Below are 25,768 nucleotides of genomic sequence, written 5' to 3' on the forward strand. Positions count from 1 at the left end.
GGGAACATGACACCTTGACTTGGGGAGCATGATTACTGCAATTCCTACCTACCCAGTGGTCCTCTTAGTGGAAGTAATTACTGCAGTTCCTACCCGCACAGTGCTCCTCCTAGTGGAAGTAAGTACAGGAAGCCAGGAACAGGATAAACACACTGTTGGTTGACTCTAAAATAAGGTAAACTCCACTGCACATGCTCTGTGCTTCTCTCCACTCACAGGAGGGAACAAATCAATTCAACTTTAACTACACCGGATTTTGACCATTCAGGATGAGGTCACACACAGTGCAGTGACTCAAACTAGCCAAACAAATCTGTACGTGTGTGGCTACTTTTACTGTCCAAGTGGATCGCCAATAACCATTTATGGAACATCACAGAGAAAAATTTCTTGCACCTAACAAACCTCTAAAACTAAAATATAAATTTACTTTACATAGTAGAACTACTACTAACATTGATCTATGTAAAACATCTCATACCTTGATAGAACTTGAGATATTTAAATTCTATTTACATTTGCTGTGCAGTTGTGTGAACACTATGGTTCTCTGTCCGGACCTACATTTGTGAAGCTCAAAACTTTCTCAAATATCTTCAGTTTTGAAAAAGCTTCTAAAACTTGTACATATACAATTGTGAATGATACAAGTAGGATTACATGAAAGAGCTACTAATATTTTAGGATAAGTGGTTCTTTAACTAGCTGCCAATACAATTTAAATTATATTTTAACAGATTAAATGAAGTGTGAAGGAAATTAGATCTATATTCACAGTAAAAGGTTGTTGACATTATGACATCCCCATTGCACTAGTCCCCATCTCCCTAGTGATTGGACAGCTGTAGTTCCTGTCCAATCAGGAGCCACATTCACTGCACACCTGATCAGGGTCAGGAACATGTGATTCTCACAGCTTCAGTCCTTCAGCAATGACTCTTTACCCCTCCAGCATTCTCACTATGCTTCAATAAAGAGTTCTAAGGGAGGTACTCCCACGTAACTGCTACAAAGGGGGGATCCAGCACTACCTAGTGTGGTGGTGGACAACCCCTTGAAGCACAAAGCTCATAAAGTTTCTTACGAGTCCAGGTTGGATGGAGAATCCCCTTGCTCTGCTTCCCCATTTCTGAAGTCGAAAAACGACACAGTATCTAGTTCAACATCATAGAAGTACATCTTGGAGTCTCGGTTACCGTCAGCCTGAGGAAAGAATCAGAACTGGGTAAGTATGGCGATTGTATTACCCACAGACACACTCTCTTCACACAAGTGTGTGGACACTGATACAAGGCCATATGCAGGATCACGTACAAGAGAACATAGAATACAGTACGCAGAAGACTTATAATAAGGCACTTGAGTATAGCTCTCTTCATTCCTATGCCGTGCTGTGCACGATGCCACACACAGTTAAATACCAAGACGTAATTATCTCACAGCTACAAAATGGATCTCATTTAGAGTAAGCCGCACTTGTGCATTGTGAGTTACATGAATCAACCATGATATGAGCAACTCAAAATACAGTGTAAATATACAACCAGAGTAAAGCCGTGGAGATCATTATCGGGAACTACTGCCGTATCGTTACTCATAAAAAAAAAGAGACTAATTAAACAAATTAAAATAAATAAATGTAAGTAAAAATAAAATTGATCTGTTAAGTAGTTGGATTTAGATCCATGACTAAATCAAGCCCTGTATGTACAGCGTATGTGGCACGGCATCCAGACCAGTAGATCCGCAACGTGTGCAATTTCCTTTTTACTTTTTTTTTTTATAACATATTTTATTAGAAGGTTTTTCAAGTTTTAAAGGCATACAGGTTAGGAGTTAGGACATAAATCAAACAATTGGTATAAAAAGTTATTAAAACTTTGTTACAGTACAAAACAACAGCGTTGAAAATGGGGGAATAGTGAAGCACAAGGGGGGGACAAGGAGGGGGAAAGAAAGAGGGAGAGTCAAAAGGAGCAGAAATTGGGGGGGGGGGAGGTAGGGAAGAGAGGGGTTAGTAGGGGACTTGGGGAGAGGGAAGAAGCCTGACCTGGTGCAATTTTCATTTTGAATGTCACTAAAGTCTATTTTTAACCATTTACTAGCATTTTAAAGTGCAACGTGGACAAGTCCAAAACTTTGCTAATGGCCCCATACATATGATAATCTCAGCCAATATAAGCAAGGGGTGCTAGCACACAATACCTGGATAAAACGGCACCCACAAGTTTAATAAATCCCTGAGAGTGATGTAATTATAATTATCAGGACACAGGTAGGCAAGCTATAGTCCTCTAGATGTTTTAACAACAATTAAAGACACTAAAGAGAGACAGGTTTTCTTAAAGCCACTAAAGAGACAGGTTTTCTTAGCCCAATATAATAAATATATTTAAGAAGGTTCTCTTATAGGTGCTAAATATCCCGATTAAGTATTGGTCAACTGTTTTGAAAGCTTTCTTCAACTATACAAATAATCTTGGGAATGATCACTTCAGTGACAGTGATTTATCGCCATCTGGTGGTACAATGGGATACTACCATCTTGTTTTATTATGAGAAATGAAAAACCATACATTTAGAAATTAAATTTAAGTGTGATCAGTCTGCAGCTCTCACAGAGTATAATAATTTTGAGGATAATTTGCAATGCTGAACTTTAAAACACATATTCTGGTCAATGTAAATCAGAAGTATGTACAGTAAATGTGTGCAACAATATAAATGATGATTCCTGTGGTGCAAGTTGCAGTTTTGTAGAGAGCATTCAAGTTTGAATAAGAACAGCTATTGTTCGCTTACACGCATTCACCAAGTGATAAGTGTCCATACACACCACAGAGAAACCGCTTCACAACGTAATGTATTCATGAGCCTAACGGACTATTAGAAGCACTGACAAAAATTGTTTATGTCAAGTGTGCACTATAATCTCTGTTTTGGACTCCTATTAACATAAATCACTACAATAAGCCTAGTAACTTAGTGTGCTGTCATGTAATAATATGCTAGTGTCCTCTCCGGGTATATGTAAATTAGAGATCTCCTGCACTTTATAAGCTGCTGATAGAATACTGGGAGAAAATAAATAAAGTGATCTGCTGATTTCTATTCCTGTAGGGTAACGGGAACATTTCTTGGGTTCCCTAACCAGTGTTTAGTGGAATAGGAGGTCACATGATGGGCATGTAATACAGTAACCACTGTCCACGGTGGTTCAGCCGAAGACCGTTTCCAACCATGAGCTAGAAGACGTCACAGGTAACTGGTTCCTAGTGAATTCATAGCATGCGTTATAATGTGGTCACTGGTTCCTTGTTATTGGGCATCACCTTAGAAGTCGCACTGACCCCACCTTATAAGAAAAAAGCGGATCAAATGTTGTTTATTGTTTTCTAAATATAAATAGCGTTCCCTCGACAAGGTCACACAGCATGGTAAAGCCTTCCCAAGGGAAAAATAAAGATGAAAGAGCATCCCAACAAGTCATAACATGATTATAGAGAGGGATAGATCTGGGAAAGGTGCAGGACCAGTGCAAAAGCATTGAGCATCTTAGAGCTCAGTGCAGCCCACTGTACAGAAGAACAGTAAGTAAGAAGCTACAGACAAGCTACTTAGACCCAGCCACCCCCTAAACATGGACAAGAAGGGCACCTATCCGAGAAGCTACAGCTCAGCCAATTATGATGTTAAGCGAGATACAGAAGGCAGTGGCTACAATGGAAAACAATGTACATGAACTAACGATATTCATGGGTCTTTATAGGAGAGTCGCAAAGGGAGAAGAACACGCTAAAGAAAAAAAGAGTTTGCAAAATGCAATCTACAAGACTGTGGTCTGATGTGACTAAAGTGTTAAGCAGGATGTATGGAGAAACCTGTGTACCAGTCAGGTCACACCATCAGCCCACATTCAGCTGTTCTGTGGCAGGGACTGGCAATCTTGTCCGGATTGGTGGTGCACATTACAGCAAACCCTGGACGAATACCTACGACTCTCTGCCAAAAAGCTCAAGCTAGGGAGGAAGTTTATCTTTCAGCAGGACAATAATCTAACACACACCGTTAGAGCAACACTGGGCTAGCTTCAAGAAAACAGTGTCCTCGTGTGGCCCAGAGAGTATGGATCTTAATGACATTCAAATTCTTTGGCAAGATCTAAAACTTTCTGTCCATGACCGCTCCCCAACTAACCTGAACTAGCTTGAGCAAGTTTGCAAGAACAGATGGGCAAATGCTTCTCCATCTCAATGTTCAAAGTTAATAGAGACTTATACAAAAAGGCTACTGTAATAGCTGTGACTCACAACTAAACATTACATTCCAGTACGGGCTGGATGCTTTCCCACTGCACTGTATGCCTGGGTGACAGGTGCACTCTAGTACTGAATTTTATCTATCTATCCATATACATCTATATCTATCAAACAATAATGGAGAAAGCACTGAATACTTAGATCAGTCCCAGAGCAATTCATTCAGTGTAGCATTAACAAAAATTCCACTGTACAAGGTTCATGGTGAGAACACAAAACATCCATATTTCCAGACAGGGATAAAAGCCAGCACAAGTGTTTAAAAACTAAAAACTGAAAAAACATAAAGCTTTATTTATAAAAATAACCATACACACTGAGCGATACAGAGACAGGAACCCAACATTCTCATGTATGCGTACGTACGTACGTATATATATATATATATATATATATATATATATATATATATGGTTGAAGGCACTTTGAAAAGAAAATAATTTTACAAGATTTCAAATACCATAAATGACACTTCCAGAATATGGGGCTGATGCAACGTGGGACGTACGCCAGTTTATGTAGCGTATTCTGCGCGAGATCGCTCTGCACAGGACCAGAAGCTGGGCTCACAGACCTGCGCCTATGCAGCCTTGTGTCTAGGTGCAGGTCTTACACCCGCCTGCACCTGCAGAGGAAGGGTCATGTACTCGCAGGCCAGACAAAGCTCTGTTCAGGTGTATTCATGTGGCTCGTGCAGACCTGTAGAAACGTGTATATATGTTAGGAGGCGTATATACAGTGCATCCGGAAAATATTCACAGAGCTTCACTTTTTCCACATTTTGTTATGTTACAGCCTTATTCCAAAATGAAATAAATTCCTTTATTCCCTCAAAATTCTACACACAATACCCCATAATAACAACGTGAAAAAAGTTTTTTTTTAGATTTTTGCAAATGTTAAGAATAAAAACTACTACTAAGAATAAAAAACTACTTTCCGGACGCACTGTACTTGCTATAGGCCAAGTGTAAGTATGTGATGATGATGATTTGTCTCCAGACGTGAAGCTCTACATATGGGCAGAATGTTACTCCCATTCTGCGACCAACACTGCATCAGCCCACGTGAGAGTGATTTCTGTCTTACCCTGAGGGCGAGGATGCTGACTTTGCTGCCATTGGCATTACACCTGATGGACACGATGCTTCCCAGTCCTGGCACCAGCTCAGAGAGGTTCTTACAATTGCTGTGGGCCTTGGCCTCCCTATTGAATAAACAAAAAGACAGCACAATCACACTGCAGCATGTACTATGACAATGTAGTAATCCCAGTCCAAGGACATGATCATTTTTATTTTTATTATTTACGTTACTTAGCTGGGCACTTAATCTGAAATATGCCAGTTTCAGCAGCTCATCCCCCTTTATATCCCCTCTCCAATATAACGTCAGTTAATAACTGACAAGTTTCCATAGAATAGGATAGAAGAATCAAACCAACAAAGGATAACAAATCCCATTCAGGAACACACACGTTAGAGAAAAATTAAGAGCGTAAAGGGCGGGAGCACAATACCCTTCAAAAAAAATCGTAGAAATGGACTTAACATAACAACAAAAATCCTCTTTTCTCTTTCTACCTAATTGGAGGACACTGCTACCTTGGGGACATTTGAAAGCTGACCCTAGAGGCGGGTACGCCCAGATATAGCTGTGCACAAGACTTTCCTTCCAAAGCTAGCTTGTCATAGTCAGAGGCCCTGAAACCCCCTGGTTGATAACTTTTAAGGGACTGTACTAACCCCTGTGTTATCGGTAGGGGGAGTAGGAACTTTTATCTCACTTACCTCCGTAGGACACGTAGCGAGCCGTGTAAGCTCTGCAATGAATTGAGCCAGAGTCTTTGCCCAGGCTGGTTCCAACATATCAACTGATAATAAACATTAGTTACTCAGCACTTTGTTTTAAACGCAGGCGCCACTGGAGAGGGGATATAGTAGGAACTTCTGAAACTATGAAGAGTTAAAATAAAAAGTGCCCATCTCCTGGTCTGTCTCTATACCCTCAAGTAGCAGCGCCCCCCCCCCCCCCCCCCCCCCCCCAATAGCAAGAAAGAAGAAAATGTCACAAGAACATTTTAATCTCGGTTGCCTATAGCTAGCAGCTATGAGATCTTTCATATCTGGACTATTGGTGGAAGATGGAGAGGGTTTTTTTTCGAAAAGAATTACCTTCTAGAGAGGTCGAAGAGCTTGAAGTGAGTAGTATCGGTGGCTACCACCAGGAAGTCACCGCATATGTCCAGTGCACATGGATTCCCCTCTGACACGGAGAATGGGAGCAACTGCTTCACAGTGCCCTGTAAATTAAACGGGACATGTTGACATCAGCAGGGATAGTAATTATTTTGATCTTCATTTGAATCAGCAGAATATGGTAAACAAGGGAGGACTAAAATGAAAACCGAAACACATCTAGGGTCTGATTCATTAAGGAACTTAAATTAAGACGTTTCTTATTTTAGTCTCCTGGACCAAACCATGTTACAATGCAAGTTAGGTTTATATCATCTGCAAATATTGACATTTTGAGATATGCACCCCATGTATAACTTGTGAATATCTAATGACTGCAGCTAAGAGTTCAATAACCAGAGAGAAGACCAAGGATAACAGCGGGCATCTTTGTCTAGTACCGTTTCGGATATTAACTCCTCCAGCAACAGAGTTGTACGGAAGAAGGAAGGTTTGTTAAGACACAGGAATGCACACAGCAGTTCTACAGCAGAGAGCACTCGTGTGACAGATATTCAGCATCTATCACAGACTATTACTGCTGTGTCAGTAAACCAGCATAAGCATTAAGGATTCTGAAGGTGGAAAAGGCTTTCAGCAACGTAACTGTAAATAAATCCAGGGTGTAACTGATAAAACAATGTAAGGACTTACCTGAAAAGTGCGGATCTGGACTCTACCAGGCTCTACGGTATAAATGTTTTCCGCGTGTATAGCCAACACAGAAGACTCACTCGCAAACGAACCTAAACACAAAATAATGATCATATGACGCACAATAACAACGCAGATGGTCAGCACTTAGAAGTGTTCAGTGCTATTTTCTTTACTTCAATAAATTTTTATTGGGTTTTTCAAAGTTAAATGGGGTACAGAAAAAAGAAGGGTAACAAGCACAGTTGAAGGAACAAACAAAAGGGTAACAAAAGGGGGGGGAACCCCCACACAGGAAGGGGGGGGAGAGTCACTCAATTGAAACAGCGATCTTATAACATGCACGTTACTTTAAGAAGCAGAAATAAAATATACACATTGGTCTTTCTCATAATACACCACATGGGGACATATTAGTACCTAGGTAGCTCAAATGACACACAGGCAGAACCTATTCATTAGGCTGGGGTTCTTCTATGAGGGCTGTTGGGGGGGGAGGGGGTGAAATATTTGAAGCTACTCGTGCTCTACCGGAGCCCACTGTGACATATTCGTGCCAGCTAAACCATTTGAAAATTGGATTGGAGGCGGATGACGTATAGGGCACATCCGTTGTTTCCATTTCGAAACTATACTGGATCTTAGACACGACCTTAGTGATGCTGGGGGGAGCAGGGGACTTCCAGTTCTGAGCTATTGCTGCTCTAGCGGCTATTAGTATGTGTCCTAATACATAGCGCTTATAGCTAGGGATCGCAGACTGGTATATATGTTGGAGGGCTACCTCCGGGTCAAGAGTGACAGAAACTCGCAGGACCTCCAAAATCAAAGCGGATACCTCGCCCCAGAACGCCTGGATCACCGGGCATGTCCAAAATACATGATAAACATCTGCTATCTGACCACATTGACGCCAGCAGAATTTAGACTGACTTGGCCATATCTTATGGAGGCGATCCGGGGTGAGGTAGAGCCGATTGAGGAGCTTAACATGCATTTCGGTATGATTGATGCATCTGGACATGCAGTGTGAGGAAATGTAGATCTTTTCCCACTGCTGGAGGGAGAGAGTCATACCAATATCTGCTTCCCAACGTGCTTGGGTCGGAGTCTTGGAGGCTGGGACCAGGGACTGGGAATAGCGGTACCAGAATGTTATTCCTCCCCTACTACCCGCCTTTGTTAATCTATCTAGAACCTGAGCTGGTAGTGTGGACAAAGCATGGGGGGTCCTGGAGGCTGCCCCCACCCAGTGTCTAATTCACATATATTTAAACAGTGCTATTTTCTTGAAGTAATAGCGATACTCAAACATTTTGGTGTAACCTCAACCCATAGTAATGGTGGTATCAGGTAAAAAACATATTGTCAATAAATCGTCTCTCTCTACCCGCTGTCTTGTGTCTGCACCTTCTCCACCAACCTCGTGTGTCCTTGTTCTGTTTCTATGTACCATTTGTTTTCTGTACAAATTGTGACACTCTAGCTCTGCTGAGATTTGTGCTGTCTTATAAATAAACTATGGCGGTGATATCGGTGGAATGGTTTGTCGCAATTACTAAACATTGTTTTGTTTCATTTTGGTCTCTTTAGTAATTTTATATATTGGCTGACGTACAATTATTTTGTGGCAAGTTTCTTTATGTTCAGAAGGCAGCTACAGTCACTAATGGTCATTTATGAGCCACAAAAGCACAAACGCTCTTCTCTCATCTTATGCCTACTTTTGTGCAAATACACCCAGTGTTACAGGCACCTTGATTTGCGGGTCAGTATGGCAGTGCCTGCAGGGGTTCATCGTCCAATCAGATTTGTTTGACAGATTGGGGACATTCCTTGCTGAGAGTAACTATTTTCATGTCAGAATGCAAAAAAATGACATTTCGTTTTATGGAGGTGCAGGAGAAAAAGTTTTGCTCCAAATTTTAAAGGGACACATTGTGCATCAACCATTTGCACATTTTTGGGAATCCGCATCTGTAGGTGCTCTGTGACCAATCTTTTATAAACATGTGTTTATATTGAACCAGTATACGTCACATACACAACTTAACAGGTAAAGAGGTACCTGGTCACAAGCTTACAATCTATAGGAAACTACATATTGGTGCAATCAGATGGAACATGGAAGAGGTGCTTAGTGGGGATATATGGGGCTATATGATCCAGGCACTCAGCAATGTTGGTTTGGGTGTCAGAGGTTTGGTTGAGTATTGAAGGAGAATAAATTTATATTTTGGGCGAACTGTATAATAAATGTAATACAGACCGTCAAATACACCAGTGATATATGTAATAAAAGGCAGCTATACGTCCCGACTCTCATGGGCAATTTTATATGACATTAAATCAAGCAGAATTTAACGTAAATATGGAAATATTTAAATGAATAAAGAGGGTGGTCCTAAAGTGGACTCTTATCTACGATGTGCATTGTCAGATGTATGAGCTAACCAACAAAGCTAGGTGGAGTATCCAGGGGGCCGTCCCAAGGATGTTCACATAAATATGCGCTACGTGGACCACAGAGTAAATAAAGAAGTGCTTTTCACCATACATAATGACTTCAGAGTAGTGTGATTGGACAGCGAGAAACTTGACCCTATAAAGAGCCAACCAGACCCATCTCTAACCAGTGTTCCCTCCAAGCCCATGGTAGGATGTAGTTTCCAGGTCTAGAAACAGGTTTATGGTTAGTATGACTATCACAGGGATCTGTGGTCTGCTGAAGGGCGTTAGCTCTCTAGGAGAAGCCTCCTTAACGAATATCTGGGCTGGGCTTTGCTTAAAGGAGACAAGATCATTACCGATCTGGAGACTCCCGTGAGTAGGTCCCAACTCCAGTGCATGTGCTGGTTTAGAAATTTGTCTATATCCTTCAGATGGCGAGAACTCCAGAAATGGACAGAATACGAGGAGAGCATTACAGCTGAATGAAGACCTCTTCCCTTTTACTGCCTATCCAGCCTACTAATCTATTAGTCTTACCTGCAGCCTGGCTACAGTGTTTACTATGAACAGAAATAATCACCTCAAGTCCTTCTGTTCTGTAGCTTTAGCCATCACTGTACCCACAAATCAACACAAGATTCTTTCTCCTTGAATGGATTATTCTAGACCTCACACAATTATACTGCAGTTTACACTGTTTGTACATACTTCAAGCACAACTAAAACATTTATTATGTACACCGCCTGGAATGTCATACCCGTTACAGAGCAGTGCTTGCCTTGGAAAAAGTGCAGTGGTACATATTGAGTTATGTCAAGATCACAGTAGTGATTTATTAGACACATTAATGGACTGACAGTGATATATAGTCGAGAGAATAAAATTGTGATAGGCTTTGCTACACAAAACTTTGAGTCCAGAAAGAGCATTAGGCAGCAAGTGAGAGAGAATACATCATAACCAAGTGCATTATTAAACTAACTAATGGCGGCAATACCATCATTAGATGGCTCAATGCAGAGAGACTACATTTCCTCAACAAACTATTTAAATCAAAGTTATCTTTTATAAATGGAAACTTAAGAGTCATAAAGTGGACTGGTCACTATCTGGTGCTGGGAATACCTGTATTCCTCAGAGTGGGTCCAGTGAGCTCATAGACTGTCACTTGCTTGCCGTTCCATACTGCAACAGAATCCTGAAAAATCACAAGGAGTTAATAGTCTTTTTTCCTGGAATCAAATGATACAATGACAAAAATAAACACCATAGTCCTATAGGGCATAACAAGTATAAGTATACTATCATGTGATAGGGGAAGAGAGAGGCAGCGAGGGAGGGGAAGAGAGAGGCAGCGAGGGAGGGGAATGGAAATGCAGCAAGAGAGGGGAAGGGAGAGGAAGGGAGAGGCAGCGAGGGAGGGGAAGGGAGAGGCAGCGAGGGAGGGGAAGGGAGAGACAGCAAGAGAGGAAGGGAGAGGCAGCAAGAGAGAGGAAGGGAGAGGCAGCGAGGGAGGGGAAGGGAGAGGCGGCAAGAGAGAGGAAGGGAGAGGCAGCGAGGGAGGGGAAGGGAGAGGCAGCGAGGGAGGGGAAGGGAGAGGCAGCGAGGGAGGGGAAGGGAGAGGCAGCGAGGGAGGGGAAGGGAGAGGTAGCGAGGGAGGGGAAGAGAGAGGCAGCGAGGGAGGGGAAGGGAGAGGCAGCGAGGGAGGGGAAGGATGAGGCTGCGAGGGAGGGGAAGGATGAGGCTGCGAGGGAGGGGAAGGATGAGGCAGCGAGGGAGGGGAAGGATGAGGCAGCGAGGAAGGGGTAGGATGAGGCAGCGAGGGAGGGGAAGAGAGAGGAAGTGAGGGAGGGGAAGAGAGAGGAAGCGAGGGAGGGGAAGAGAGAGGAAGGGAGGGAGGGGAAGGGAGAGGCAGCAAGGGTACGAGGGTATAAGCCGCCGTCAGATATATATTGCACAGAGATAAACTAACCCGTCTCTACCAGCCATATATCCCAAAAATAACTCCTCATTTACCAGATATATACTGCACAGAGAAGCCCTATTGGTAATGAGATGCTACCCGTAGATAACCCCGTTGTTAGTCATATATTACAAAGAGATAACCCCAATTGTCAGCCATATATTGCAATAAAAACCTCCACTGCCAATCATACAATGCACGAAGATAGACCCACTGCTGGCCAATATTGCACAGTTATGGTTAGAACTAGCCACAACCATGCAATGTACATATACCACACATCAAAAATATACTCACTTTGCCAATTATACATTGAACAGATCACTGTTTGCCACACATTGCAGAGATCCCTGTTTGCCTGTTCCCCTGCCCAATGGCCTGTTCCCCGAGCCCTACCATGTTCCAGGACATCACACACATGCTGTCAAATGCTTCCAGAGTAAAGCACTACAGCCACAACACTTAATATAGAGAAGTACCAACAGCACTGAATGATTTGTGGCTGCAGACGGCAGATATATACTGTGGAGGTGCCATGGGGGGGGGATCATACCTGTCTGAAGGCTCTGGGTTTGGACTTTGCTAGCGGTGCTTAATGCTCATATGCGTCAAGCATGACAGAGCAGGTGATGGCAAGTGCACCATAAAAATGGCGCGTGGCCCTGCATCTTAGAGGAGAATGTTGGGATATGAGAGAGAGGAGAGTGAGACACACACACATACAAACACATACACAGAAACAGAGGGAGACAAGGACTGAGAGTGCGAGAGAGAGCGATACACCAAGATAAACGTAGAGGAGAGGCAAGGTGGGCAGTGGGAGAGAGAGGGAGGAAGGATCAAGCAACTCTCAACATAACATAAATATGTCCAGCAAGTGCGATGTAAAAAAGGAAAAATAAATAAAATGTAACTCTTTAATTTGAATGTAGTGGTTACTCACTTTGGTGATGAAGACCCCTTTAATGTACATGTCAGTCTTCAGGCTGTGTATGGTTCCCGTACTGAAGTAAGTCAGGCTGAGCTGAGAAGGTGCCACCTGAATGGCTGCAACTTGTTGGTGGAAATGAGAGGACATGACGTGTTCACTGAGGACCAGCACAGAGCTGAGATTGTTGACAGCCAAGAGATTCTTGGAAGATCCCCACTGCACCAAGACGACAATGATTGTGTTATAACTAGGTCACCAGGGGGAATGGTAGTAAGAGACATAACTTGGAAATAACACATTAAACCAGAACACAATCAGGTTCAACTCACAACATATGATCTAAGCCTTATTTTGGCTGATGTCACTTAGGGTCCTATCGCTTTAATTATCTTACCTTTATCTGTGTGATGTTGCCGTCCAATTCTGTTGGAGTCTTAAGTTTCCAGCTGTCTTTCCCATCTACCCTTATGGACTTCCGTCTATCGGTGACTCTGCTCCACATTGCTACCCGGCCTTTACTGGTTCCTGCTGCCAGTGTTCCTGCGGTTCATAAGAAAACGAAGTAAGTAATGTAGGAAGGTGGCTCAGTGGTAACAGTGAACTTAAGGAATAATTATATTTGCGTGTATTTTCACGTATGTTATGTATTTTATCCACTATACACAAATAAACTGGCTCTAGTGCCCATAGGACCAATAACCACACCTCACTGGCAATTTAAGAGACGAGTCAGTGGGAAGACAGGATCGCAGCCTCCACCCTTATATGCCCAAGGTCTAATTCCACATATGCTGCCTAGAAATGTCCTGTAGCTCTTCTGTATGTTCTGATGGCCACAAATTCATCCAACAAAGCATGGAAAATGTGATCTGTCCTGATGGTGGAGGTAAGTGTAGACCTGACACTGAATAAACACTTCTCTGCTTGATTTTCAGAAGTTAAATTGTTTTACAAAATTCCCTCCTCCAACCTACCTCCCAGCTTCATAGTGTCCTGAGACAGCTGACTCTTCTGCCTATCTACCCCAATATCAAATTCAAGGGAGAAGAGATAATTGCGGCAGTGGTAAACTAATCCATGAAACGGCACACATCAAGTTATATTTATACGTATGTATGTATGTATGTATGTATGTATGTATGTATCTATGTATGTATCTATGTATCTATGTATGTATGTATATATATATATATATATATATATATATAGAGACACACACACGTGTGTGTGTGTGTGTGTGTGTGTGTGTGTGTGTGTGTGGTAACCTTCTCGCTGCTGACCATCTTTGCTGGTTTTCCTAAGGGGTTTCGCCTCGTACTCCTAGACCTGTGAGACAAACCGCCTTGCAGCAGTCCCTGGTGAATACCGTCCCCTCGTTGGACTCCGCGCCTTACTTGAGTAGTGCAAATCTAGGCAAACTGTAGGGTCCACTCTCCTGAACGTGACACCAGCTAGGTTTTGATATATCAAACCAAACTATTTAACTGTTTTTACTTTTTATGCCATCATTATTTAAACTGTTTATCTGAAACAATATTCATATCAGAAAAACACGGCTATTAATACATGGCCAAGAAGTGATCAAAACATAAACTGCAAGGAAGACAATAGACAAAGCATAAGAATAAGCAACAGAACACAATAGGGTCTGGAAATCTTGGATGCCTAAGATTTAAATCTCGACTTCCTAACACACTTCTACTTCCTGGAAACCACAGAGTTTACTACAAATTGTCTTTGATTGTTTCTGGAAGGACATGAAGTTTTATTTGCATTTTCAAATACAAAAAAAAAAAAAGAAAAAGGAAAACATAGTAGATATTCAATACATATTTTCATTCTCAAATAGCGACATAGGTCATAGATACATATATATATATATATATATATATATATATATATATATATATATATATATATATACACACACACACGTCAGATAATCACATAGTAATAAGAAAAGTGAAAAATGAAGAGTGGCAGATTTAGATTGAAATGCAGATGACTTCAGTAAGAAAATGTCCACTTATTAACAAATATAACTTAGCATAATCAGAATCAAACTCAGAGCACCAGATAATCATCAATTGTTTTTTAACAATACTTACACTGCATTCTGCAAACTTTTATTTTGGTAGTTGTGTTATCTATTTTATACTGTGTATTTGGTATTTGGTATTGGCGGAGGGGGAGGAAGGGTGAGAGTGGGATGAGGAGGTAATGTCACATAAACTAAGTTACCCAGAATAGTACATTACACGAGTTATGTATGAAGGACCAGAGAAAATAATTAGCAAAAACCATTAATCATCCAAACCCAGACGCCTATATAAGGACCACAAATACTTGGAGAATGTCATCCTGCTGGGATTCTGGCAACGACACCACATAAGGACTTAGAATTTAAGTACTCCCCTTTCAATGTCTGGGAAGGCTGCACGTCTGTCAAAGAAAAGGAGTCCTGATAATTCCAATTGTACATCTTTTAAGAATAGAGAACTGCAGTTACGTAGAATTGCTTATTTTGCCACTGTCAAAACTACTGTTAGAATAGGAATGATATTACAAGAAGGTGAGCTTCCTTTCCAGGTGTCAAAGTTACAAACCAGTAATGGGGTGGGATCACCATAGAGTGTGATCTTAAAAGTAACCGGTTTTACCTTTTGATCACTGTCCTCCCCCTCGTTCCCCTTCGCTGTATGTACAACCCTGTGCCTCCCCCACACCCACCAGTTATATTGCATTATATACTACTTGATATTCGATGTGAAGATGTCAAGACTCGTTGCCATTTCTTATTTTATACCCTACTCCTCTCACCCCCCCCTTTTTTTTTTTTTCTGCACCCTCATCCCTGGTTAATTCTTAAAATATTATTTTAAAAAATATGAAAATAAAAGAAGCCCATATGATCCCCATTTCCCATTTCAAGCAGAAAAAAATGACTTTTTTTATGAGGATCAAATGCTCTTCTACTTGTCACTTGAACCAATAATCCAAATTCAGTAGTGGTTTTCATAAGTGTTTCTAATGGTATGAGCAGGTCCCTCCACTGGTCAGCTGACCTCAGTTTCCCATCTCTTCATAGATGGGGCACTGCTGTCTCTCCAGTGACTTGGGCTCCCAACAGCATTTAAAGAGATAAGAGAGTGTTTCATGGCCATTGGTGGAAGGGTATAGTGGGGAGGAGCTTCAGAACAGATTCACAGAACTCAATAAAAGTGCCTAGTCCAGCACACGCCCTCTATACCCCCAAGGTAGCAGTGTCCCCCGAAGTGGAAGAAAGAGAAACACATTTATTTCCAGATTTGCTTTCTTGTTTATTTTCAGTGATGTACAGGTTGAATACGAACAACAACTAAGACGACAGACTGGGCAGCCACAGTAATAAGGGATATTATGACAGTGCACTGGATCAGTTACAGAGTGACTGACATCCACAGCTGAGAGGAGTTCTCTTACCTTTAGCAGCACAATAAGAAATACAGTTCATGGTTTCATCTGTGTCAAATCCCAGTTGCTGATCCAGAAACAGCACATAATTGTCATCCCGAACCAGATCCCAGAATCTGAAAACGCATTTCAGGTACATATCAGTGCTGCTGGTAAAAATATGCATTGAACATACGCCTATAGCTCACCTTGCCAGCTACGCACGTACAGGTGATCGTTTTAAAAGAGTGTCGCTATAAACGCTGATATAAAGTCATAAGCAATGAGGGGTTCACCAGTGGTAGAAGTAGGCAAACGTATGGCTTACACAAAAGCTGGCAGAGCCGGCTGGGACATGTAGTCCTACAACTGCTGCCAATCCAAAGGATGCCTACCTCTGCCACTGATAAACCACTTTATAGTATAGAACAGATTTCCATTCTCTTTAAGAACGGAGAAACGCACATTTAGCTGGGAGAATGACATTTCACTGGGAAGTTGGTCTTTGAAGATGCTAGGAGACGGACCACGGCAAATTATGTTTTTTGCAGTACATATTTCACTTGTAAAGTTACACAGTCACATAAACATGTAGTCATATTCTAAGACTGAATTATTACAGCTTACTTTTGGTATTATATTTCAATGTCAACTATAAATAATACCCCCTTCAGAATTTCTCTAGAGGGTGCAATGGAAAAAATATGCAGCTCTGTCCCACAAGTGCCTCTCTTGCTATTTCCCCTATCAAACATCAGGGGCCTCTTTAAGATGCTGGTCTGACCCTAAAACGACTGTTACGCCATGCTGCTGACAACACTGAATTGCCTACTTAGATCATGCAGTTTAAAAACTAAACATTCGGTCCTTCTAACATGGTTCATCAGCCAATCGGCTTCGTCAAGGGTTAGGGAGCCAACAAAGGAGTAGGTGGTGTTCTCCTTGAATGACAACCTCTTCAGAAGAAAACCTTCAACACAAATAAACTACAGGAAACAGTCAGATATGTAGATATGTTACAAGCAGATCTAACACGAGTATTAAAGAATTACCTTATGACACTTTCGTCTGTTGCTGTAATCAGTAAGCCATTTTCAACACAGAGAATGTCAGCGGTCTTACCATTCCTCCCAGTCAGCTTCACCTGTTAGACAAAATCAACTGTTCATCAATTATACCTCAGGACCTTGTGTCATAACCCTTCCCTGTGATGATCACCATTCTGCCTTGTGATAGTCAATCCATGTCAACTAATTCAATTATATATTTTTTACCTTAGGTTCCCAATTTTGATTTCACTAGGTATACTTAACGGGTCATACAAAACCATGAATTTGAATTTTTTGTTTATAAGGGTTCAAGAATGCAAACCATCTGCAATTTTTGGCATTTGTAAGTATACAACAACCTACATTTCTCAGACCAGGATTGAGATATGTCAATGAAGGGCTGAACTTCATCTTGCAACACAAAAGAGTAGTTTTCTGAGAACTCTAATGTCAGCCTCATTCTCTGCTCCCAGACAGCTAAGAAAACCAGAAAACGCACTGTTTCTGTCTCTACCCACATGGACCTTTGAGAAAACAAAGCCTCTGCCACCCTGTCCCACCATCCCCATGGATTTACACAATGAGTAATGGACTCCAGTCCAGAGACTCACAAGGCTGAGTATGAACCAAATCTGTAGATATTGATTTAGAGATATATCAGAATATGTGATCAGTTCCTGGACAGTAGTTGCAGTCATCTAATTGGCACTCTGGAGCTGCAGGCTTACACATTATTATTTGCTAGGTATACTTTATAATCACCCAGCTTTCCTCCGTCATCCAATACCATCTCTTACCTTTACTCTATCATTATAATAACATTCAGATGAGCGGTACACACAGAAACAGAATAGGCACACTGATATATAGTGGATATCTTGCAGTAGCTGACTTTGCGTCACATTTGAGATCACTGGGGATCGCTTTAACTGGTTATGATGTAGTTTTATAGAAGTCAAGCCACTCATTTTAATCTTAAATTTAACATATACTTTATACTGCCCACTTTGTACCTTTAGAATTAGCTGTTATTTTTTCAGTGTTTACCCCTTCAATGTTATGACATGATTTTGCATGTTACTTGAGCAGCTCTCAATAAAAAAATATTTTACAAAATAAAAATAATTGTTTAAGTTATATGGGGGTGTTTGTTTGTTTTTTTTAAATCGTTTTTCAAATGTATGAGTCTGTGAGCTTGAAATGCTAACTTCCTCAAACTTATTGGTCTATCAACCTAAACCCTGCTAAATTCTGAACAATAGGTTTGTTTTATTTAAATATCTCAATCCTGGCCTGAGAAAACTAGGCATTGTATACTCACAATGTCAACATTTGTGGATCTTTGACATTTTTTTGTAACTCATATCATTCAAAAACTACATGAAAGAAGATATTCTACATTTAGTTTGAGACCTTTACTTATAGTACTTAATGTGAGCAGAGAATAAAAGAAAGTGGTAAGGTAACTGGATCACTTAACATAGAGAATGATCCTGCTACCTCTCATAATGTGGTGTGTGGTACTGGTTTCTGATTGGCCAGAAACAGGTGATGTCAGGTGTAATTCTGGGGTAATGCCACAGGACAGTGGACCAGTATGTAGGATGCAGCAGTGGGATCAAGACAGAAACGGTGGAGATGGACTGACGGGCATTATAAATTCTGTAGTATTACTACTGCAGCCATATAACTAACTCTAAAAGTAAATAAATATCTATTTCTAGACTAATCTGCGCACTCCTCACATGCAGCAACTCACAAAAAAGGTTTCATTCAACAAAAACCACTACAAAATGACAAACATAACAAAAGAAGTGTGGATCTGCGCTTGTGAAACAACAAATAAAGTGATCTAAATACCTATCGACATTAGTGATATAAATATACTAGAACTGTGATATATTTCTAAAGTCCAATTTAATAAATAAGGTTCATCAAAAAACATATATGGTCTTAGCTTGACGTGAATGATGCTGGTCTTTTATATCCGGTGCGACAAGAGAAAAAATTAAGCAATAAAAAACATCACAGTGTAATCTGCATGCATAAATATTACTTTTACTATATGCAAACAACATACAGGTTTTATAAATGAAACTTAGTTGCAATCACTTTGTTATTTAACATCATTATCCTTTAGTGTTTATGATGAAAGTGTTCCAATCACTTAACATAAAACGATATATGTAACCCTTTAAGCAGCCAGAATTCTAAGTTGTGTCTTATCATTAAGTTTCAGATAAATCGATCTATATCTCTAGATTGTTTCTCCAAGATCGATTTATATAAAAGAAGAACAGCATCATTCACATCATGATAAGACCCATATATGTTTTGGATGAACTTTATTTTTTTATATTGGATTTTATACATTTATCACTGTGCAGGCTACCTCCATGTCTATTACATAGCTCCATGGCATGACCTATCAAGCCCCAACAGCTCCGTTGGATGCAACCCAAGGCTGCACAGGCCTAACACAGACCTATGAGACCATTTAATGGCATCGATCAGCCCAACCACCTCCCTTAAGTAGCAGCGGGAAGGCTGATAGGCCACACAGAAGGTGTTCACCAAATAGGTTGTAAACTACCTGTAAAGTACACTGGGAATAATCATTGTGGACAGGGACTATGCAGGATTCTAAACCCTGCAAAAATCAAGTGCACACCGAAAGCGCAGATTGACCCCCCTCCCCTACCTCGCACAACGCTCCATACTTGGAATCCCTTCCTTAAGATCCCTCTTCTACAACATTACATCACTGGTGAGTAGCGAGTAATAAAACACACAGGTGTCACATTGTGCCTATAGACATGTTAATCTATTGGAATACACATGTGATAAGGTTTAATATCGGCAATAACCTACATATCCATATATCTGGCACGTAGAACTAAGCTTTTAAGGATAAAGACTTATTGCCAAACGAGTTTTCCCACCTCTAGCAGTGACACTATACAAGAGACTACTTATGTGGACATTTTTCTAGATAAGCAAAGACATTGATTAGTTATATGTTACAAGCTGCACTTTACTGCCCTCGTGTGGAAACTCTATGAACTGCACACACTTTGAATTCAGAAGTTGGATCTATTACCCATAATCTAATCCCACCAGTCTCATGGGATACCTAGTTCCTGAGCTACTTCGCTCTGTGGTCACACAAGATATGGATATGTAACCTAAAGATCTAAAGTCACTTCTACTGTGGCATTCCCCCTAAAATCCACTAACAGGAGACATGTCCTCTTCCCTCTTTTCACAGTCAAATTAAATAGAAAAATATCTAAATAAGCCCCAATAAGGAGCAATCAAACCTAGCACTTTGTTACAATCACCAGACTCCCTGCAACACCGATCCAACGACTCGGACTGTTCAAGCTCTCAAACAGTTGTACGCCGTAAACGTAAATTTACAAGGGTTGTGAAAGCAGCAAATATGAAAGCAACTGACATTGCTGCAGTCCTGGTACCTCTGCTAGAATAAAAACTAGCTCAAATCAGGAAATCCCTCAACACGGTACTGGCTCAAATAAACCTGGACTTGCAAAGCAGAAGCAGAGCAGCGGACTACAAATGCAAAATATTGTGGAAGACAGGACTGTAAGTATCTTCGAAGACCTGAAAGCGGATAAAAAGCATCTTGCAAAATTCGACACTTGGAAATGGTGGAAATACTCCTAGCTAGCAACACAGTTCACTTTTACTCTTTGCCCTAAGGAGATTGTCTTTGCCACAAATATTAATTCTACAAATCTGGATGGTCCACAAATGGACAATAAGAGTTCTATTCTAAAAGTTCTAGTTATGTTATGTAGTTATTTTGGAGACACTCACCCGATGTCTCCGATTCACACCCTTAGAGAACTCACCCTCTCCCTCCTCGCTGGGACGGAGGTAGGAAAACTTTTACAGCCGATCAGATTTCAAAAAGGAACTGGATAGATCCACCCCAACAAAATCAACTTTCATTGTCTTTCCCCCGCCTCGACTCCCTTCCCACCATGACCTCTCTATCGTTGTTAACAACTCCACCATCTCCTCTGTCGGCCAACTCCGCTGCCTTGGGGTCACTCTTGACTCCTCTCTCTCTTTTTCCCCCCACATTCAATCCCTCGCCCAAGCCTGTCGCTTCCAACTCCGCAACATTGCCTGCATCAGTCCCTTCCTCTCTCAGGAAGCCACCAAAACTATCATACATGCACTCATCATCTCCCGCCTTGATTACTGCAACATCCTCCTTACTGGCCTCCCCCACTCCCACCTCGCACCCCTCCGCTCTATACTCAATGCGGCTGCAAGACTCATCTTCCTTTTACGCCGCTCCTCCTCTGCCTCCCCTCTCTGCCTTGCCTTACACTGGCTCCCCTTCCCCTACAGAATCCTTTTCAAACTCCTTACCACCACGTACAAGGCTCTCTCTCAGTCTACGGCCCCTTACATCTCTAACCTCATCTCCATTCACACTCCTGCCCGCTCCCTACGCTCAGCTAATGACCGCCGCCTCTCCTCCACTCTTATCACCACTTCCCACTCCAGAATCAAAGACTTCTCCCTTGCCGCCCCCTCCACTGGAACGACCTCCCTCGCTCCATCCGTCTCTCTCCTAATCTGTGCTCCTTCAAACGGGCACTCAAAACTCACCTGTTCCTTAAAGCCTACCAACCTTCTACCTAACCCTGCATCTCCTCCAAACGTTCTACCCTCTCTCCTCCCGGTCCCTCTCCTCACACTTCAACTTCCTCCAATTGTGTCTGTTTCGTTCACCCACCCTTAGGATGTAAGCTCGAATGAGCAGGGCCTTCTTCCCTCTTGTCTCCAAACCTGTTCTTCTACTCCGCCTCTACTGCATTAACCTAACTGGAGTTTCTGAAGCATTGGTATTTTTGTTTATTGTTCTGTACTGTTATACCCTGTATAGTCTACGGTTTGCTTTGTGTACGGCGCTGCGGAAATCTTATGGCGCCTAACAAATAAATGATAATAATAATAATAATAATAATAATAACTATCAGCTGGAGGAGCTTCATGGAAGTTGTTAAACATTGTTTCCTGGAATGTTGAAGGATTAAATCACCCAGTCAAGTGAAAAAAGTCCTGTGCACACTTTAAGAGGATGAACCCACACATTGCATTTCTTCAAGAAATACATTGAGAGACAAGTGTCAGAGAGACACTGCAAGATATCTGAATAGGAGAATGCATGGTGTCAGCGATCCATCTATGGATAGATCCGAGGTTAGTACTTGAGGACACGCCAACTTACCAAATGGCATTACACTTCTCACTACAAGTCTGCCCAATGTGATATAAGCTAGCACTCTGGTACAGAAAAGAGCCTAGCTGCAAATACACCATTCCCTAATCACCTACTATCGCCCGATTGCTACAGAATTGGTAGGCTGCATTCTGGCAGAATATTGGTTCAGCGCACAGAATGGCTGCCCCCTCTGTGCATAGGCAACAGGTGACTTTTAAGCCCATTCCTACCTTAGAGATCTCCTCGGCATCTCCTTCTGGACTTATAAAGAACTGGGACAGCAGAAAATTCTCAGTGATCACCACTAGAACGGATTTCTTCTCCAAGAAGAGCAGTCTGCGCGCCGGGCTGTCCATGCTGATTATCTGGCTGCTCTTCCCCTGCTCGTTCACCCAGTGTACAGAGCCTGAAACCAAGAACAAGTCACCATTCACTGGCTTTGTACCACAAATACAAGGCAAAGCAAGAGCATTACATGAGCTGCTCTTTAGTGGGCTATTGCATGTTAGCAATAACACAACAAAGAATAAACCAGTTTAATGTTATACATATTTCATATTCCAAAAAGTAGCAGTGATTATTGTTTTAGAGTAGTTTGGCTATCAATTTACAGATATCTCTGTCATGGGTTTATTGCAAGTGTATTTATCAAATTGGCAACTTTATGCCTTTTTTGTATTTGAAATTGCCAACTGCAAACAGTGGAGGCAGCCATGTTTACAGGCTGAGGTAACTGGTATGGGCAGCACAGTGGCCTAGTGGTTAGCACTTCTGCCTCACAGCACTGGGGTCATGAGTTCGATTCCCGACCATGGCCTTATCTGTGAGGAGTTTGTATGTTCTCCCTGTGTTTGCGTGGGTTTCCTCCGGGTTCTCCGGTTTCCTCCCACACTCCAAAAACATACTGGTAGGTTAATTGGCTGCTATCTAAATTGACCCTAGTCTCTCTCTCTCTCTGACTGTCTGTCCCCCTCTCTGTCTGTCTGTCCCCCTCTCTGTCTGTCTGTGTGTGAGTGTTTGTGTTAGGGAATTTAGACTGTAAGCTCCAATGGGGCAGGGACTGATGTGAACGAGTTCTCTGTACAGCGCTGCAGAATTAGTGGCGCTATATAAATAAATGATGATGATGATGATTTCATTAGGAACAGGCAACACCACTGAAGTACAAAGTACCTCAGTGATAATCAGCACCTTACACGGAATCCTATAGACAATTATAGAGGAGTAATGTATACTACAATAATCAAACTTTCACTGCATCATTAATAAAGGATGTATTTTGGTACTAACTGGAAACATAAAAGTCTGGAATCAGTTCGTAAGAATCTGCAAATACATTTTAGCTGAACTAAATGGCCTGTAGCACAAGCTGATATATCGGGGACCTGTTTTCACACCTCCTTTATTTTATACAGCCTATTCCAGAGCAGTACATGCATTATTAAGTACAAGTACAAGAAGAAAGGGCTCGGGGAACTTTCTAACCAACTATTTTATTTATGAGTAAGACAGGTCTACTGGACACGCAGAGAACAAAGCAGTGAAAATATCCTTCAGTTGTAAAGTAACATAGAAATATGTAGGTAACATTTTTGTATAAGCCGGTCAAATGTTAAGGTACCCTATTGTCAATACCATGAGGGGAACACAGAGTAATATTAAGAATGTTGGGAGTTAACCATGATTAGGGATGAGCCAGAGAGAGTGTGGTGACATCCACCTTTCACGCCAACACACAATGCTGTAAGTGAACGGATGATTCTGGTCTGCCCCCCCTGGTTCCGAACGAATTTAACGAGGGTTAATCTGGCTCGAAGGTGACGCTTAACACTGGGGGCTAAACTCTGGGTAAGAGATCTAGAGATTAGATGCCCCAGTCCAGACGTAGAAGTGCCAAGAGCGGGCTCAGCTCCCAGCAGCTGACTGCACATGGGCAGGGGGTAGACACATAGACCTGCCACTAAAGTTAATGTAAAGGGACCAGACTATCCCTAATGCAAGATAAGGGAGTTAGCCTGGATTGGTTAAAGGGGCTGGTTTCCCCCATCTCCCCTCAGACAAATTTGACAAGCTGCATAAAAGAAGGGCTGTACACTTAAAGGAACATTTCTTGTAAGAGAATTATGAGCCAATAAACACCATTACTACTTCCATCTTACTGGTTCCTGTGAGATGCCTGTCCCTGTAATGCTGTGTTGGCGCGACACTAATCCCCCGGCTTCCCTGTGTTGAGACCATCATCCTAAGTCAGAGCTCTGTCGGTTACCTACCAGTCCTGATCCATAGGAAGGATTCAGCCAGAGCAACCAGCAAAGAACAGGGAGCTATCCCTGGTGCCAGTGAAGGATCCTGGTGCCGGCAGTGGTCCCTTCCTACAACTGGGGGCACCACGCTGGTCTGCAGCTGATAGGGGTGAATGGGTTTGCCAGGTTTTGCCAACAGAACCAGTGAAAGACTTGTTGCTGACATAAAAGGTTTCACAAAAGTGAAACCTCAAATGGTTACATACGGTGGCATAGTAAGCCCATCTCATCCCAGGGGAGCTTATGGAACAAAACAGTCTCAAAGGAAGAAAACAAGGCAAGTGCTTGATCAGACATATGCATAAGCCTAGATGGGAGAAGTCGGGGTGCCTAGATGGCTCTATGCAACCAGTGTTTCAGCGAGAGCAGCAAGCCAGCAATGGCAGCCTCAGAATAGCTGCCAGGTTGCCCAGCTATGGGCAAAGCCACCAACTGAACAATAATAATAATAGACACAAACGTCCTGAGATGTCTAAACGTAAGTCAGGAGATGTTTATCATATCCCTTTTTCTGTAATGGAAATGTCACCTACCAATGATTTTGCAAAGCTAAGATAGTGAGGAACCAGAAAAGCTCACACAAGTTTTTTAAACCTCTGGAGAGTGAGTAAATATAACACTTGGTGATCATTCTGCACGATGCTCATGTGAACAGTTTATTGTCTATTACGGCTGTACTATTATGTGATGTTTGTTGGCAGTTGTTGTTTTGACTGCTTGATTGCTTTGTTATTATGTAAAATAAACAACTAAATAATAAAAAAAAACACACTTGACTCTAAAATATAAATATATATATATATATATATATATAGATATAAGACTTGACTTACAGTATACAAAGAAGGCATGCTCCACTTTACAGCTACTTACCCTCTGCTGTGCTGATGAAGAAGGAGAACTCCTGCTCAGCACCACTCTTCATTTTCCAGTTAAACATATCCAAGGCTTTCTCATCCCCGCTCACGGCAGCCTTAGCCAGCTGGGTCATATCCCTGAAAAACAAGTAGTGGATGTTACATATACAGTGTATGTCAGCATGAGATGCTCCTACAGGTACCTTACACAGAGAGAGTTATTTTCTACATTGCTCAGAGGTTCCACTCTACACTCTAACTGCAACAGAAAAGCAGACATTTACATTTGTGATTCTACTGAACCTCTC

At 41.8% G+C, this 25,768-nt stretch overlaps 1 protein-coding gene across 2 annotated transcripts in view; it reads right to left on the bottom strand.

Moving 5' to 3' along the window:
* IFT140 (intraflagellar transport 140) overlaps window positions 1–25,768 on the bottom strand; it is a 77,197-nt gene that overhangs the window by 46,380 nt on the left and 5,049 nt on the right. For both annotated transcript variants that reach the window (XM_075179499.1, XM_075179500.1), the window contains exons 5-15: window positions 25,477–25,598; window positions 22,531–22,706; window positions 17,041–17,132; window positions 16,019–16,125; window positions 12,951–13,096; window positions 12,569–12,772; window positions 10,788–10,860; window positions 7,211–7,302; window positions 6,494–6,621; window positions 5,409–5,526; window positions 1,085–1,203 (exon numbers count right to left, since the gene is read on the bottom strand). In XM_075179499.1, coding sequence (XP_075035600.1) covers window positions 1,085–1,203; window positions 5,409–5,526; window positions 6,494–6,621; window positions 7,211–7,302; window positions 10,788–10,860; window positions 12,569–12,772; window positions 12,951–13,096; window positions 16,019–16,125; window positions 17,041–17,132; window positions 22,531–22,706; window positions 25,477–25,598 — 1,377 coding nt within the window. The remainder of the gene's footprint in view (window positions 1–1,084; window positions 1,204–5,408; window positions 5,527–6,493; window positions 6,622–7,210; window positions 7,303–10,787; window positions 10,861–12,568; window positions 12,773–12,950; window positions 13,097–16,018; window positions 16,126–17,040; window positions 17,133–22,530; window positions 22,707–25,476; window positions 25,599–25,768) is intronic.

The sequence above is a fragment of the Mixophyes fleayi genome, chromosome 7 (assembly GCF_038048845.1).
Source record: "Mixophyes fleayi isolate aMixFle1 chromosome 7, aMixFle1.hap1, whole genome shotgun sequence".
In the NCBI taxonomy this organism is placed as follows: Eukaryota; Metazoa; Chordata; class Amphibia; order Anura; family Limnodynastidae; genus Mixophyes; species Mixophyes fleayi.